The sequence below is a fragment of the Ursus maritimus genome (genome assembly GCF_017311325.1).
Source record: "Ursus maritimus isolate PB19 chromosome X unlocalized genomic scaffold, ASM1731132v1 scaffold_X1, whole genome shotgun sequence".
Lineage (NCBI taxonomy): Eukaryota > Metazoa > Chordata > Mammalia > Carnivora > Ursidae > Ursus > Ursus maritimus.
In genome coordinates, this window is record NW_024423319.1 from 104,674,361 (window position 1) to 104,691,401 (window position 17,041).

The following is a 17,041-nucleotide window of genomic DNA, read 5'->3' on the forward strand; positions in this document are numbered from 1 at the left end:
AGATTTGGTTAAAAACACCAAAGCAGTTTTTAAACTGTGAAGGCTTATACTAAACTTTACCTATTATAATTATTATCTTTTTTAAAAGTCTGTGTTTTAAAAACATTTCTCCGAGGGTGCCTTAAATTACATAGCGTGGGCTAGAAGTTTGTTGATTCATTAACTCCTTTATACCAGAGATGGCTAGGGAAGAGATTGAAAAAGGCCTATAAAGGACCATCCCAGGAGCTCAGGCGTACCTCATTTCGGTGTGTTCTGTTGAGTGTGCTTCGCAGGTGCTGCGTGTTGGTTTTTTTGGGTTTTTTGTTTTTTGTTTGTTTGTTTTTACAAATGGAAGGTTTGTGGTAACCCTGTGTCGGACAAGTCAGTGGGCACTATTTTTCCAACAGTATTCCCTCATTTTGTGTCTGTCACATTTTGGTCATTCTTGCAAGAGTTCAAACTTTTTCATTATTTTACTTGTTAGGGTGATCTGTGAGCGGTGATTATGACTCGCTGAAAGCTCAGATGATGGTTAGCATTTTTTACTCTAACGTGTTATTTTTAATTAAGGCATATACATTGGGTTTTTTTAAACATATAATGCTACTGTGTGCTTAATAGCCTGCAGTATAGTATAAACATAACTTTTTAAAAAAGTAATCTCTACACCCAACTCGGGATTTGAACTTACACCCCTGAGATCGAGTCGCACGCTCTACCAATTGAACCAGTCAGGTGCTCCTAAACATAAGTTTTACATGCCCTGGGAAACCAAAAAATTCACTTGACTAGCTTTATCGTAGTATTTGCTCTATCGCAGTGGTCTGGAAATGAACCTGCAATATCTCCAAGGTACACCTCTAATTAAAGAGACAACTTGATATGAAATAAAACCCCCAAATAATATGCATGCATGTGCTTAGGGTCTCAGCCTTGCAAGACAGATAACTAAAAGTGTTAAGAAGGGCAGATTCATCTGGCCTGGAATAGTCAGGCAAGACCTTGTAGCTGACCTGAGCTGCTTGTTTTGAGAGAAGTTAGATTGGGACTAGGTGGGCAGCCAACAGAAGGGAATGGGAAAAGTGCAGGCACAGAGCTAGCTGTGTCGAAGTAAATGAGGAGCATTCCAGGTGACGGGGCTGGAGTGAAAACTAAGACTAGTGGAGCAGTGCAGCCTTGAGACACTGAAGATGGCGTAACTCGGTTTCCGCTCACCGTGGCACAAAGCAAACATCCCAGGCTTAAGAGAATCCGTGGGACAAAGGACAATTTGCTTAATAATAATAATGGGTATTTATTAAGTGCTTACTATTACGTTCTTTCACTCTACAGCTGTCTGTGGTTAGTACTTGATTTCCCAGGTGAGGGAATGAAGGCTTTAGAGAAGCCACGAATCTCACCAGGTTATTGAGCGAGCGGCTGCCCGTGGTCCTCGCACTGGAGGTGCCTCAGAATCACCTGGAGGGCTTATTAAACTAGAGGGGTGGGGCTCGCCCCCCCCCCGAGTTCCTGATTCAGTCCAAATGGGGTGGGCCCTAATCATCAGCCTCTCTAAATGAGTTCCCAGGTGCTGCTGCTGCAGGGGGACCCACTTAAGCCCCACAGGCGGGTGGTCAAGCTGGCGTTCGACATCAAACCCGTTTGTGTTCAAGCTTGACCTCTCGATCGTGACACTCGGCTTCCTTTTGAAGGAGAGCTTCAAGAGAGTGAGGTGAGGAGGCGAGGGCAGGCCAAGTTAATAAGCTTTGAGAAACTCAAGAAGAGGCTTGGGGAGGTAGCTCCTAGCAGCTAAACCAGTTGTTCCCACTCTTAAGTGTGCATCAAATCACTGGTAAGCTTGTTAAAGAAGCAGATTTCCTGGGGCGCCTGGGTGGCTCGGTCAGTCAAGCGTCTGCCTTTGGCTCAGGTCGTGATCTCAGGGTCTTGGGATTGGGCCCTGTGTCTGGCTCCCTGCTCAGTGGAGAGTCTGCTTCTCCCTCTCCCTCTCCCTCTGCCCCCCCACCCCGCCCTGTTCATGCTCACTCGCTCTCTCAAATAAATAAAGCATCTTAAAAAAAAAAAAAGCAGATTTCCTGCTTTCTCTCCCCTACCCCTGAATCTGGGATGGGGCCCAGGCAGCTGTATTTCGTAGCGAATAGCCAGGTGATTGTGAACTTGGTGGTTTACAGACCACACGCTGAGAAATGCTGACCCAAGCAATAAATCCAAAAGCTGCAATGGTCCAGGTGGTTATGAAAGAACAAATTTAACCTAAAGTTAAAGACTGAGCTTCAGGCCGCCGAAGAAGAGGACCTTACTTTTCCAGGGAGAGGGAGGTAGAACTTCCTGGGCACCTGCTAGTGCTGCGTGCTGTACTCTCGCTCATTTGGTCTTTGCATTTGGTCTGTTACTCATTTGACAGCAAAAACTGTCAGATGGGTAATATTGTGTCTTTTCTTGAGGACTTGGAGAACGGAAATGTAACTTGTCAAATGTCCTAGCTGACTAGGTAGAGCTAGGATTTGCCCCCAAGTCCCTTTTACCTCGAATCTCTGCGCGGGGCACAGCCGACCCGGGAGCTCAGTGAAAACGCAGGCTTTGAACCGGAGGCTGGAAGGTATATGAACAAGACAGACAGACAGTGGCTGTGATCTTCCGTAGCGGCGGGGCTGTCTGCCTCGCTCACTGCTGTTTCACCAGCGCCTAGAGACATGCTTGTCAAATCCTGTGTGCTCAGTAAATATTTCGTGAGTGACTGAGTGAATGAATGGCAGTTTGGGACAAGAGGAGGAGCTCGCCCTCTGGAAATAAAATCAGAGAATTGGATGTGATGCTCTGAGCCGGCGTCAAGCTGATGGGGTAAGATTGGGCACCGGTACGTAGGCTCACCACCAAGCAGTTTAAACCCCGAGAACCAAGTTAGAAAATTGGGTGGTGCATTTTGAAACGACTGTGTCGTGGGCTCTGTGGAACAGGGGTCACTGCAGGAGGGAGATGGAGCAAAGGTGAGCTGCTCTTCGTACTAGAAGAGAGAGTCTCCTGTTGTCTCAGGTGATGACCCTGGGAAGTTATCCAAGAGTTTGTGATGTTGGTGGACACCTGGCTGGCAGAGGGGCGAGGGCCACATTTTTGTTAGAAATTCCTTTATTTAGAACGTCTAGCATCCGTATTAAAATGTGACGAGATGTTAGTTTTTTGATTAGGAGAAGGCACATGCTAGGCTTAGACCACACTCTGATAATTGTCGCTTTATTACAGTAGTGGTCCGCTTAGCCGCTTCGAATCCTCTGCAGTGGTAAAGCAGCCATTACCTGGCAAGTGTGTGATGGAGCGGATCTGGGGTGGGGCTGGCGCACCCCTGACGGGTACCCTGCTGATGCTTCGTGCCCTGGGACCTCACTGCCAGAGCCACTGATGAGGAGTAACTGTTGGTAATGGTTGGAGGGAGTGACGGGGAGATTATCCACATGTAATTGTTGGAGCATTGTGCTTTTAGTAGAAAACAAGAAAAACATCATTGCTTTTTTGGAACGTTTGGTAATTTTCAGGACTACTAAGCAATTACCTTTTTGTGGGGCTGTCTTGAACGTTCCATCAAAAAGACAAAACCGACCCACATTTGGGGTTTATAATGTACTCCAAGATTATAGTTATAACTGAAGTCTTTATCTCCTTCACTGGCCCTATATTATGACTTAGTACAATTGCCTACAATATGTTTCACAATTGTCGGTCTGCCCAAACAGGGGCTGGCATATGAATTCTAAAAGAGGTAATGACAAACCGCGCTCATCGCTCTTAGCTCCTGGATGTTCTCTGTGAGCCCGAAGAGAAGGAGCACAGTAGAACAATTGGAATTGGCACCTTTGATCTTAGCTCAATTAGTCCAGCTGTGGAACTATGAACCTGCAAAGTTTCATATCTATCAGAGACCAAGAATCACTCCTCTGTCTTCAGAGAAAGGAGAAGTTCAAGTGATTGTTTCATGGGTCCCTTTTCATTACAGCTGCCTTTTATCTTAAAAGGAAATTCAGTTCTAATTGCCTATTTTCTTTCTCAAAGGGGGATTTGTATTGTTCCATTTCCACCGTGTGTAGAGTTTGCCAAATTAATTTTTTCAAGAACTACCTCAGTGCATTTTGCCTTATTTGTGTGCATCTGTACTATAATTTTCTTTAAATATACATTTTTCGAAAAGAGTTATTTATTTTAGAGAGAGTGAGCGAGCAAAAGCACGAGTGGGAGGGGCAGAGGGAGAGAGGATACGAAGCTGACTCCGGCACTGAGCACGGAGCCTGACTCAGGGCTCGATCCCACCACCCTGAGATCAGGATCTGAGCCGAAACCAAGAGTCAGACGCTTGACTGGGCCACCCAGGCATCCCTAAATATACTTTTTTAAAATTTGAGTTTAAGGTATTTAAAAAGTTCAATCACTATCAGTAAATGCTGGCTACAAGTAGAAGGAAATTATCAAGTTTATATAAAGCTATTATAAACTTGATAAACTATTGGATTTTTCAAGGTTAATTTTTGAGCCATCATTTTTGCACATCAATTGTACACAAAAGCAATACTAGTGACCATAATTAGTGGGTGTTTAGTACTAATCTCGCTCTTTTTAAAAAGAATTCACATTGAAATGTCGTTTTCTAGCAGACACCATGAGTTAGAAGAAAGGGCAGTGAAGTTTGTTTTGTACTCACATTTCATCACAGCTTGGTTTTACGATACTGGGTAAGCTGCTTAACTAGGGTAAGCTGCTTAACTAGGCTGAGCGTCCATTGCCCCCTCTATGAAGTAAGGATAGTAAGTCCATTCTCTCCCACATACATTAGAGTTGATGCAAAGATTAAGTGAAAGATAGGTGCTTGGTAAATCATACAGACTTTTAAAGCACTGTTTAAATGTAGGTTAACAGCCATAATCAAAAAAGAATAGTCCCCCTCTTTTTGTTGCCTGAGTCTGAAGGAATACCAAGAAACGCCATAACACAGCCCACAAAAGTGTGAGTTCAGGTGTAATGCAGTTGGTGATTGCCCCCTGTCTGGCCCTACGGTAGGTGTATGTTTATAACTTTTTAACTGACTGCCCAACTGCTTTGCAGAGTGATTGTACCATTTGACATTCCCACTGGCATTGTTGGAGAGTTCCAGTTGCTCTGTACCCTCACCAATAATTGGTACGGTCAATATATTTTTAAATTCTTAGCCATTCTAGGGGTATGAAGTAGTCTATCATTCTAGCTTTAATTTCCATTTCCCTGATAACTAATGATATTAAAGATCTTTTCATGAGCTTATTTGCCATCCATTTTTACATTTTCTTTGTTGAAGTGTCTGTTTAGTTTTCTTGCCGTTTTTAGAATGAGGTGTTTCTTATTATTGAGTTTTGACAGTTCTTTTGTATTCTAGATACAAGGCTTATATCAGATAAATATTTTGCAAATATTTTCTCCCTGTCTGACTTGCCTTTGTATTTTTGTAAAAATATCTTTGGAAGATGTGAGTTTGAAGTAAGGTCCAATTTATTATTATCATTTTTTGGCTTTATAATGTGTCCTTTTGGGTTCTATTCAAGAAATTTTTAAAAAGATTTTATTTATTTGAGAGAGAGAGAGCGAGGGAGTGAGCATGAGTGGGGGGAGGGGCAGAGGGGAGAAGCAGACTCCCGACGGTTTCGCTGGGAGCCTGCTTCTTTCTCTCCCACTCCCCCTGCTTGTGTTCCCTCTCTCGCTGGCTGTCTCTATCTCTGTCAAATAAATAAATAAAATCTTTAAAAAAAACAATGCAGATTGATGACATCATAATTTCTGTAGGTCGGGAGCCTGGCTTAGCTGAGTCCTCTGCTCAGGTACGTTTAAGGTGTCACCCAGGGCTCATCGCTCAGGGAGGCTTGATGGTGATAGACCTGTTTCCAAGCTCATTCAAGTTGTTTCCTTGCAGCTCTAAGACTAAAGATCTAGCTTTTTGCTGGTTGTCAGCCAGACGCCACCCTCAGCCCCTAGGGGGTCACCTGCGGTTCCTTGCCATGTGACCCTCTCAAAACACGATAGGGTCCTTCTTCAAAGCCACCGTGAGAGAAAGAGTGAGTCTGCTGCAGTATGGAATCTTACATAGTGTAACGTAATCATGGTAGTGCCATCCATCCTCTTCCCATTTTCAGCTAGTTAGAAACAAGGCACAGGTCCCACTCACATTTCAAAGGGACAAGATGGCACCGAGGTGTGAACACCAGGTGGCAGGGCTCCCCGGGAGGCACCTTAAGGTCTCTCCACCATGGCCATGGAGTAGTTGCGTTCCCACTCGGGATCACTGCCAAACCCCCAGCTTTACTGGCCAGTGGTTCCCAACACAGGTGCTCTGAAGAATGCCCAAATGCCTAAAAGGATGTCCAGAAAAATCTGAACCAAAAGATTAAAACAAATAAGCATACAAACTAAAAAAATAGCCACACTCTTAAAAAAATCTATTGTGGAGAATTTCAAACATACACAAAAGTAGAACAATATAATGACAATATAATTCATGTGTCTGTCATCTATACCTCACACCTGCCACCCCATGCTGGTCTGGCCGCCTGTATGCCCCCATCCACTGCCCCCTCTTGAGTAATTTGAAGCAAAGCCCTGGGCTTCCTAGCATTCCATCCATAAATATTTCTGTATAAATGTCTTAAAAAAACAGTTTTGAAAAACATAACCATTATGCCATTTTTTTCACCTAAAAATTAACAGTAGTTCTTTAAATGTTACCAAGTAGCCAGTGTTCCAATTTCCGATTATCTTATGTCCTCATTTACTGATAGTTTGAACCCAAATCCAAATAATATCTATACATTAAATATGTTGATAAGTCTTTTAAATCTCTAATCTGCAGACCCACTTCCATCTTTGTCTTTTTTTTTTTCTTGAAGTACTCATTTGTTGAGATTGGGTTTTGGTTTTGGGTGTTGTGGGTTTTTTTTTGGGGGGGGGAGGTTGTTTGTTTTTTGTTTTTGGTCCTGTTTCCCAGTCTGGAAATTGCTGACACACGACAATTTTAAAAAGTGAGCTTATTGCAAAATCAACTCCACAAATACTCTTCAAAGATTTACTAAATGTTCTTTTTCTCGGTAATTATGTCATCTTTCTTTACTTTTCTTTCCTCCCTGCTTCCTGAATTCATTTCTCTTGATCACCTCTGAATCAATAACAAAAAGTTTTGCAAAACTGCCATCTGCTTTCCCCTGGGATTTATATCTTAAAACAAATTTTCCTCAATTGAATTCAAATTGAATAAGAGCATTGAAACCAAGGATCCCTCATTAGACAGTTTGTTATTTCAAAGCATTTTCTATTTACCATGCCTTATTTAGAATCCAGTATAATCCTGTGAAGGCAATTCTGTTTGTTCAAAATGGTGTATAATTGGGAATAATTGCAATTCCCTATCTGACATAAAGTCTCTCAAGTTTTTTTATTAGAGAAATTTAATTTATTAGAAACATTGTACCATCTGAATCTATTAATGTAACATTCCTTTTAATTTATATTCCAAATTAATGAGGTTGTACTACATCAGGAAATAATCACAATTTTAAATCTGTCTTAAAAATCATTCACCAGAAGTTTGCATTGATTTCTTTTTTAAATTTATTTTTATAACATCATTATAATACATGCACATACTGGAAAAAGTCAGTAGGACTCTTAGGCTTATTAAAGAAACCCAACGACTCAACAATCCCTTTCCCTACCAGCCCTCACCCCGATTCTTGTTTCCTATAGACACTCAGCATTTGACAATCAACTTCGCAGAATGTTGTGGACATTTCTCATCCACTGTCATTGCCTTGTTTCCTCTGCCCTGGGGGATTACACCTTTTATTTATTTTTATTTTTTGGGTTGGGGGGGATATACCTTTTTAATTCTTTCTCTTTAATTCTTGTGGTATTTGGGAGGAAGAGATACATGCATATATGTTCAGTTTTCCATATTTAAGCCTTTAGTTTGCCGTATTTTCACTTTCTAGTTCCTTCCTTGATAGCCCAGAATGGTGTAAAAGTTGGCACCCAACCCCTCTACCCCCGATGTCTCCATTTTATTTGAGGAGGTGGGTCTTTGGGCTGTCGCAACAAAGTGTCATCCTGTAGTTTCTAGTGCCATCTCCTGGCTCCCAGGGGGCGGTGGTGTGTATCCCTCTTTGTCACGGAATGGCCCTCCCCAGAGCACCATATGGCCCTGTGAGAATGTCTGTTGAGGCCTCTTCTCTCTTGACCTTTCTCCCTCAGAGGGACTGTAGCGTTGGTCGCAGGCCTGCAACACTGAGGCCCACCCCCACGTGTCACCTGACTCGTCTGTCTTTGGGGCACGTCCCCCCCCCATCTCTTACGACGCCGAAGAGGTTAGGGAGTGACCTTTGCGCAGTGGTGTGCTGGTTTAACTGTTGGCCCTCCCGGAGGGAAGTAAGCCCAGGTTGGTGGCATTTGGCAGTTTCCGGGGTGCTACGTACCCTCACAGCTGATTTCGGCTACCAGCGTGACCGGGCGCTCGCGGGCAAGGCGCACCCCGGCCTCTCGGAGCCGCGCGAGCGCACTCCTGCCCGGCGCTGCTTTCGGGAGCGGGTCTGCGGAGTCCAGAATGAAGTCGTTTCTCCTCGCGAAGCTGTTCAGTCGCTCCTGCCTGGATCCTCCCGCCGGGCGACTGGGCCAGCCCTTGGCTGGCGCCCAGTGTGTCTGAAGCGGAGACTCGACTCCCGGTTACGACAACTCCCACCGCCTTGGGTTTGTCTTGACTGTGGGCTTAACATGTGTGTTCTGGGTCGATCTTAATTCTCCATTTTTCCTCCACTTTGCTAGCATCAGAAGAACCTCTTTGTAAAAGTAATCGTGTGCGCTGGTAAGAGACTGATGGTACACAGACATGGTGTTTTGTCCAGGTAAACTCACTCACGCTGCATCCCGGCGACGAAGAAGCAGGTCACTGCGCTTCCTTATTCTGCAGGTGTGTTCATGACGCTTTGTTTCTTCCACAGTTGACAGGCCTGTCAGAGTCTACGCGGATGGAATATTTGACCTCTTCCATTCTGGTCACGCAAGGGCACTTATGCAAGCAAAAACCCTGTTTCCCAACAGCTACTTGTTGGTTGGAGGTAAGAATTGCATTTTCTCTCTGTCTAGAAAATTCCTTTGTAATGTGCTTCCTGAAAAAGACCCCTTTCAGAGTTCCATTATTAAAATCTCACATGGTTATTACTCCCACTTCAGCCGATACCGGCTCACTTGTTGGCTGCCTGAAATTTAACGTGACGTTTAAAAAGCTGTAGGGGAAGTTACATCGTGGGATTATGCGCCACTGACTCCCAGAGAGAGACAGACTAGTAACACCACCAAGTGCAACCGCTTCATGTTTTCCATCAATGCCTTTTTTCTTGTGAGTGAGCCATGATCAAAGTTATGTTTTTAGAATTTTCTGGAAGGTTAGGAGAAAAGCAATGTTATTTTGATTTCAAATCAGAGAGAGCTGAGGGGCTTAAGGATGATTAAGGTTAAACAAGGTCATTGTCTTTTTGTGTGGCCCACCGCACTTAGGTCGATGCTGCGCGAACTGTAGTGGCTTACAATAACCTCGTTAATGGAGTGGATGTACGGTGTGTTAAAGAAATGGAGATTTACGTACCTGGGTAATTTGAGTTCACAGTGAAGGAAATGGCTTGTTTCATAAGCTTGTGGAAGAAGGGTGGTTAGATGTGGATGGAAATTTTCCTCCTCCAGAAGGCCTACCGATTTCAGTTTGGGTGAAGGGGATAGTACCTGCCTAGGGAGACCTGCATCTCACCTCTATAGCTTCTGGAAGCAGCGTATCCTTTCGTGGTGATCAGTTTTTGTGCCATTAGCTGAACTAGGCACCGTCAACCCTTAAACCCCTACTGTGAGGAAAAAGGTGCTGTTAAGAGACCATGTCTCTGTTTTAAAAGTATTTTGTTACCTCCTGCAAGTTTAAGACTACGACTTGGATATTTGAGAAGCACTTTCTACAGATTTTACTGATGATGGTGACCACGTGATTATTATTTTTTTATAATAATATTTTTTTATTATATTATGTTAGTCACCATACAGTACATCCCTGGTTTTTGATGTAAAGTTCAATGATTCATTAGTTGCATATAACACCCAGTGCACCATGCAACACGTGCCCTCCTCACTACCCATCACCAGTCCATCCCATTCCCCTACCCCCCTCCCCTCTGAAGCCCTCAGTTTGTTTCTCAGAGTCCATAGTCTCTCATGCTTCATTCCCCCTTCTGATTACCCCCCCCTTGATTATTGAATGGAATTCTTTATGGAAGGAAGAGATGATAAAAGACAATGAGTACCGGACGAGTCATGCAAAGGGCACCCAAGGGAGGCAGAGAACCCATCTGCTGGTCATTTCTTTCTATCCTGCGTGGAAAACCATTTCTGGAAGAAGCACTACCACCTGGAGTGTGGTCCTGAGCTGCTGAGGCCCTGCGGAGACCTCTGCAGTGTTTTGGGGACCCGAGGTAGGAGGTGGCTTGATGTGGGTCACACTTAACGGGAACACTAGCCATGGCTGTGGGTGCTCCCAAGGGCCATGGTATCGGAGCTCAGTTACTGCGAGGGGCATTGTGGTAGCAAACGCATTTTGATAAAATTGTGGACAAGTACAATCTTCCCGTGTAGCAGTTGCCTTCCTCCGAAACACAGCGTCTATCACAGCTATCCCAGAAATACCTTGTGATTGGAAGAAAAACAAAATTAGTTTCTAAACTAAAATGATTTAAAACAATAGTGCAGGGACGTTCAGAAATGTTTCATGTTGTGCGAAAAATCACCCACAGAGAAGCTGCCAGCTAAATGCTGGTAACCACCTCCAATTATTGTGACAACTAAAGATGCCCCACAAATTTCCTGAAGTGTGTTCTAGGGAATGATGAGGCCCCTGCTGATGATTATCGTCTTAGGCTAGGGGTCTTCAGACTTTCTTCCCCACGATCCCTGTAAGAATTTTGAAAAACTAAATACCTTTTTGCAGTTTTTTTTAGGTTGACAACTAAGATTTCCTAAGTTTAAATAGTTGTGAAAGAAACTTTTTAAAAAAGATTTTATTTATCTGTCAGAGAGAGAGAAAGAGAATGAGCACAAGCAGGGGGAGCGGCAGGCAGAGGGAGAAGCAGGCTCTCTGCTGAGCAGGGAGCCAGATACGGGACTCGATCCCAGGACCCTGGGATCATGGCCTGAGCCGAAGGCAGACGCTTAACTGACTGAGCCACCCAGTCATCCCCTCAATAAACAATTTTTTAAGGGAAGTTTTATGTTCACAGCCAAATTGAGCAGAAAGGACAGAGAATTCCCACACGCCCAAACAGGCATAGCCTCCCTCGTCATCAACATCCCTGACCAGAGTGATACGTTGGTTACAGTCCATGAAGCTATACCAGCACGTCACGTCACCTAGAGTCCGCAGCTGATGTTAGACTTTGCTCTTAGTGTGGCACATTCTATGGGTTTTGGCAAACGCGTAATGACATGTATCCACTATTGTCACGTTGTACATACAGAATTAGTTTCACTGCCTTAAAAATTCTCTGTGCTCTGCATCTCTCCTCCCAGCCCATGGCAACCACTTACCTTCTTAGCGATTCTACCGGTTTTTTCCAGAGTGTTATGTAGTTGGGATTTTAGAGTATGAATCTTTTTCAGATTGGCTTTTTTCACGTAGTGATACATATTTAAGGTTCCTCCATGTCTTTTCATGGCTTGCTAGTTCACTCGTTAGTGCTGAATAATAAAATAATACTCCATTGTCTGGATGTACCACAGTTCATCCATTTACTTACTGAAGGACACCTGGGTTGCTCCCAAGTTTGGGCAATTATGAATAAAGCTGCTATAAACATCCGTATGCAAGTTTTTATGTGGACATAGGTTTTCAACTCCTTTGGGTAAATACCAACCAAGGAGCATGATTGCTGGATTGTAAAGAGTATGTTAAGTTTTGGGGCACCTGGGCGGCTCAGTTGGTTGAGCATCTGACTCTTGGTTTCAGCTCAGGTCATGATCTCAGGGTCGTGGGATTGAGCCCCGAGTCGGGCTCCGTGATCAGTGCAGAGTCTGCATGAGGCTCTCCCCTCTCCCCGCAACTTGCACGTGCGCACGCTCTCTCTCTCTTTTCCTCTAAAATAAATAGGTAAAATCTTTTTAAAAAAGAGTATGTTAAGTTTTGTAAGAAACTGCCAAACTGTTCCAAAGTGGCTGTCCCACCTTGCGTTTCTGCCTCAGTGCACGAGAGTTCCTGCTGCTCCACGTCCTCGCCAGCATTTCGTGCTGTCAGTGTTTTGCATTTTGGCCTCTGTTATATGTATAGAGTGGTATTTCATTGTTGTCTAATTTTGCAATTCCCTGATGACATAAGATGTTGAACATCTTTTCATATGCTTACTTGCCATCTGTATATCTTCTCTGGTGAGGTGTGTGTTCAGATCTTCTGTCATTTTTTAAAATCTGGTTGTTCATTTTCTTATTAGGGTTTAAGTGTTCCTTGTATAGTTTGGATAACAGTCCTTTACCTCTTCTGTCTTTTTCAGTTATTTTTTCCCAGTCTGTGTTTTTTCTCATTTCCTTGACATTGTTTTTCACAGAGCCTCAGTTCCTAATTTTAACTAAGTCCAGTTTATCACTTATGTCTTCAATGGGCCATGTCTTCCGTGTTGTATCTAAAAATCACTGCCATACCCGAGGTCATCTAGGTTTTCTAGGAGTTTTATATTTCTGTGTTTTACATTTAAATCTAAGATCCATTTTGAGTTAATTTTTGTGAAGAGTATAAGATTTGTGTCTAGAGTATTTTTTGCATGTGGATATCCAGTTTTTAGCACCATTTGTTGAATAGACTATTTTTGCTATATTGTCTTGCCTTTGCTCCTTTGTCAGATATCAGTTGACTATGTTTTGTGGGTCTATTTCTAGGCTCTCTTTTCTGTTCCACTGCTCTGTTGGTTCTTTCACCAGTTCTATACCTTCTTGATTACTTTAGCTTTATGGTAAGTAGTGAAGTTGGGTAGTGTTGAGTCTTCAAATTTTATTCTACTTCTCCAATATTGATGTGGCTGTTCTGGGTCTTCATAAACTCCATATAAACTTTAGAATCAATTTATCAAATTGTTGACACAAAATAAGTTGCTGATATTTTGATTGGGATTGCACTGAATCTATAGATGCGTTAACATCTTGACAATACTGAATCTTCCTATTCATGAACATAGAATATTTCTCCATTTATTTTGTTCTTTAATATCTTTCATCAGAGTTTTGTGGTTTTCTTCATATAGATCTTATAAATATTTTGTTAGATTTATAGCTAAGTATTTCATTTTGGGGAGGGGAGGTGCTAATGTAAGCAGTAATACATTTTTAATTTCTTTTTTTTTTTAAGATTTTATTTATTTATTTGACAGAGATAGAGACAGCCAGCAAGAGAGGGAACACAAGCAGGGGGAGTGGGAGAGGAAGAAGCAGGCTCATAGCAGAGGAGCCTGATGTGGGGCTCAATCCCGTAACACTGGGATCACGCCCTGAGCCGAAGGCAGACACTCAACCGCCGAGCCACCCAGGCGCCCCGACATTTTTAATTTCTAAAACTCATTCATTCATTGCTCGTATGTAGGGAGGTGATTGACTTTCATATATCAAACTTGTATCCTGCAACCTTGCTGTTGTTGCTTATTAGTTCTAGGTTTGTTTGTTTGTTTGTTTGTTTTTTGCTAAGTTCTTGTAAATTTTCTACGTAGGTGGTCATAAAATGATTCTATTTCTTTCTTCCCTGTCTGTTTTTCTTGGCTTATTGCACTAGCTAGGACTTCCAGGACAATGTTGAAAAGCAGTGGTAACAGGGGATGTCATTGCCTTCCTCCTGATCTTACTGGAAAAACTTCAACTTTCTCTCCATTAAGTGTGATATTAGCTGTAGGTTTTTTTTGTAGATAGTGTTTATCAAGCTGAGGAAGTTCTTCTCTATTCCATTTTCTGAGAGTATTTATCATGGAGTATTGGATTTTATCAAATGCCTTGTCTCCATCTATTGGTAAGATCTTGTGGTTTTCTTCTTTGGGTTGTTGATGTGATGGATTCCATTAATTGATTTTCAAATGTTGAACCAGCCTTGCATACCTGAGATAAATCCCACTTGGTCATGGTATATAATTCTTTTTATATATTGATGGATTTGATGTATTAATATTTTGTTGAAGAGTTTTGCATCCATTTTCATGAGACAACTTGGTCTGAGTTTTTTTTCTTACAATGTCTTTTTTTGATTTTGGTATTAGGGTAATGCTGGCCTCCTAGAATGAGTTAGGAGGTATTCCCTCTGCTTCTGTCTTCTGGAAGAGATTGTAGAGAATTAGTATAGTTTATTCCTTAAGTGTTTGGTAGAATTTACCAACAAACTCATCTGGGCCTGGTGTTTTCTCTTTTAGAAAGTTATTAGATATTGATTCACTTTTTAAAATAGATATAGGCCTATTCATATTGTCTGTTTTTTCTAGTGTAAGTTTTGACAACTTGTGTCCTTCAAGGAATTTGTCCATTTTGTGTAGGTTACCAAATTATGGAGTTGCTTGTAATATTCCTTTATTATCCTTTTAATGTTCATGAGATCAGCAATAATGTCCCCTCTCGAGGATCCTATATTAATAATTTGAGTATTTTCTCTTTTTTCTTAGCTTAACTAGAGGCTTACAAATTTTATTGATCTTTTGAAAGAACCAACTTTTGGGTTCATTGGTTTTTCTCTATTGATTTCTATTTTCAATTTCATTAGTTTCTGTTCTGATTTTTATTATTTCTTCTGCTTACTCTGAATTTAATTTGCTGTTCTTTTTCTAGTCTCCTAAGGTGGAAGCTTAGATTATTGACTTCAGATATTTAGAGTTTTTAGACTTTCTTTTTCCCCCAATATATACATTTAATGCTACATATCTCCCTCTAAGCTGTTTTCTCTGCATTCCACACATTTTGATAAGCTGTGTTTTCATTTTCATTTACCTCAAAATATTTAAATATTTCTGTTGAGATTTATTTATTTTTTACCCATGTCTTATTTAGAAGTGCGTTGCTTAATCTCCAAGTATTTGGGGGATTTTCCAGCTATCTGGATTCCTAGTTTAATTCCACTGTGGTCTGAGAACAGACATTGTATGTTTTCTATTCCTTTAAATGTGTTATGACGTGTTTTATGGCCCAGAATGTTGTCTGTCTTGGTGAATGTTTCATGTGAGCTTGAGAACTTGTGTATTCTGCTGTGGTCGGATGAACTAGTCAGTAGGTGTCAATTATATCCAGCTGATTGATGGTACTGTTGAGTTAAACTATGTCCTTGTTTATTTTCTGTCTGCTAGGTCTATCTGTTTCTGATAGAGGGGTGTTAAAGCTTCCAACTCTTATAGTGGATTCATCTATTTCTCCTTGCAGTTCTAACAGTTTTTGCCTCATGCATTTTGACTCTCTTTTTCGGCACATCCACATTAAGGATTGCCATGTCTTCATGGAGTATTGACCCGTTTATCATTATGTAATGCCCCTCTCTTCTTGATAACTTTCCTTGTTCTGCAGTCTACTCTGTCTGAAATTAATGTACCTACTTCCACGTCCTCGATCCTTTTTAATGTATATATGTTCTTATATTTAAAAGGGGTTTTTTTGTAGACAACATACAGTTGGGTCTTGTTTTTTGATCCACAATCTCTGTCTTATAATTGATAAATGTAGACCATATGTGTTCCAAGTGATGATTGCTATAGTTGGTTGAATGTATACCATATTTTTTCTGTCTTCTGATTGTTGCCTTTGTGTTTTGTTCCTACGTGTATCTTCCACACTTTTTCTGCCTTTTTGGTTTTAATTTAGCATTTTATGATTCCATTTTCTCTCCTTTCTTAGCATATCAATTATACTTCTTTTTTATTGTACTTATTGTTTTATTTTTATTTATTTTTATTTTTTTATTATTACAATATGTTAGTCACGATACAGTACATCGTTAGCTTTTGATGTAGTGTTCCATGATTCATTGGTTGTGTATAACACCCAGTGCACCATGCAATACGTGCCCTCCTTAATACCCTTCACTGGGATAGCCCATCCCCCCCAAAAAAAACTCTGTTTCCCAGAGTCCATAGTCTCTCATGGTTCGTCTCCCCCTCTGAATTCCCCCCTTCATTTTTCTCTTCCTTCTCCTAATGATCTCCCTGCTATTCCTTATGTTCCACAAATAAGTGAAACCATATGATAGTTGTCTTTCTCAGCTTGACTTACTTCACTTAGCATAATCTCCTCCAGTTCCATCCATGTTGATGCAAATGTTGGGTGATCATTCTTTCTGATAGCCTAGTAATATTCCATTGTATATATGGACCACATATTCTTTATCTACTCCTCTGTTGAAGGGCATCTCAGCTCCTTCCATAGTTTGGCTATTGTGGACATTGCTGCTATGAACATTGGGGTGCATATGGCCCTTCTTTTCACTACATCTGTATCTTTAGAGTAAATACCCCATAGTGCAATTGCTGGGTTATAGGGTAGCTCTATTTCTAACTTTTTGAGGAACCTCCACGCTGTTTTCCAAAGTGGCCGTACCAACTCGCATTCCCACCAACAGTATAAGAGGGTTCCCCTTTCTCCACATTTGCTATTTCCTGCCTTGTCTATTCTTGCCATTCTAACTGGTGTAAGGTGGTATCTCAATATGGTTTTGATTTGAATTTCCCTGATGGCTAATGATTTTGAACATTTTTTCATGTGTCTGTTAGCCGTTTGTATGTCTTCATTGGAAAAGTGACTGCTTGTATCTTCTGCCCATTTTTTTATTTGATTATTTGTTTTTTTGGTGGTGAGTTTGAGAAGTTCTTTAGAGATCTTGGATACTAGCCCTTTATCTGAAGTGTCATTTGCAAATATCTTCTCCCATTCCATGGGTTGCCTCTTTTGTTTTGTTGACCGTTTCCTTTGCTGTGCGGAAGCTTGTTATCTTGATGAAGTCCCAAAAGTTCATTTTTTCTTTTGTTTCCCTTGCCTT

General features: G+C 41.6%; 1 protein-coding gene across 7 annotated transcripts in view; it reads left to right on the plus strand.

The window, feature by feature from the left end:
* The window catches only part of PCYT1B (phosphate cytidylyltransferase 1B, choline), a 132,832-nt gene that overhangs the window by 52,409 nt on the left and 63,382 nt on the right, over window positions 1-17,041 (plus strand). For all 7 annotated transcript variants that reach the window (XM_040633353.1, XM_040633371.1, XM_040633380.1 and 4 more), the window contains exon 3: window positions 8,976-9,092. In XM_040633353.1, the coding sequence (XP_040489287.1) occupies window positions 8,976-9,092 (117 nt within the window). The remainder of the gene's footprint in view (window positions 1-8,975; window positions 9,093-17,041) is intronic.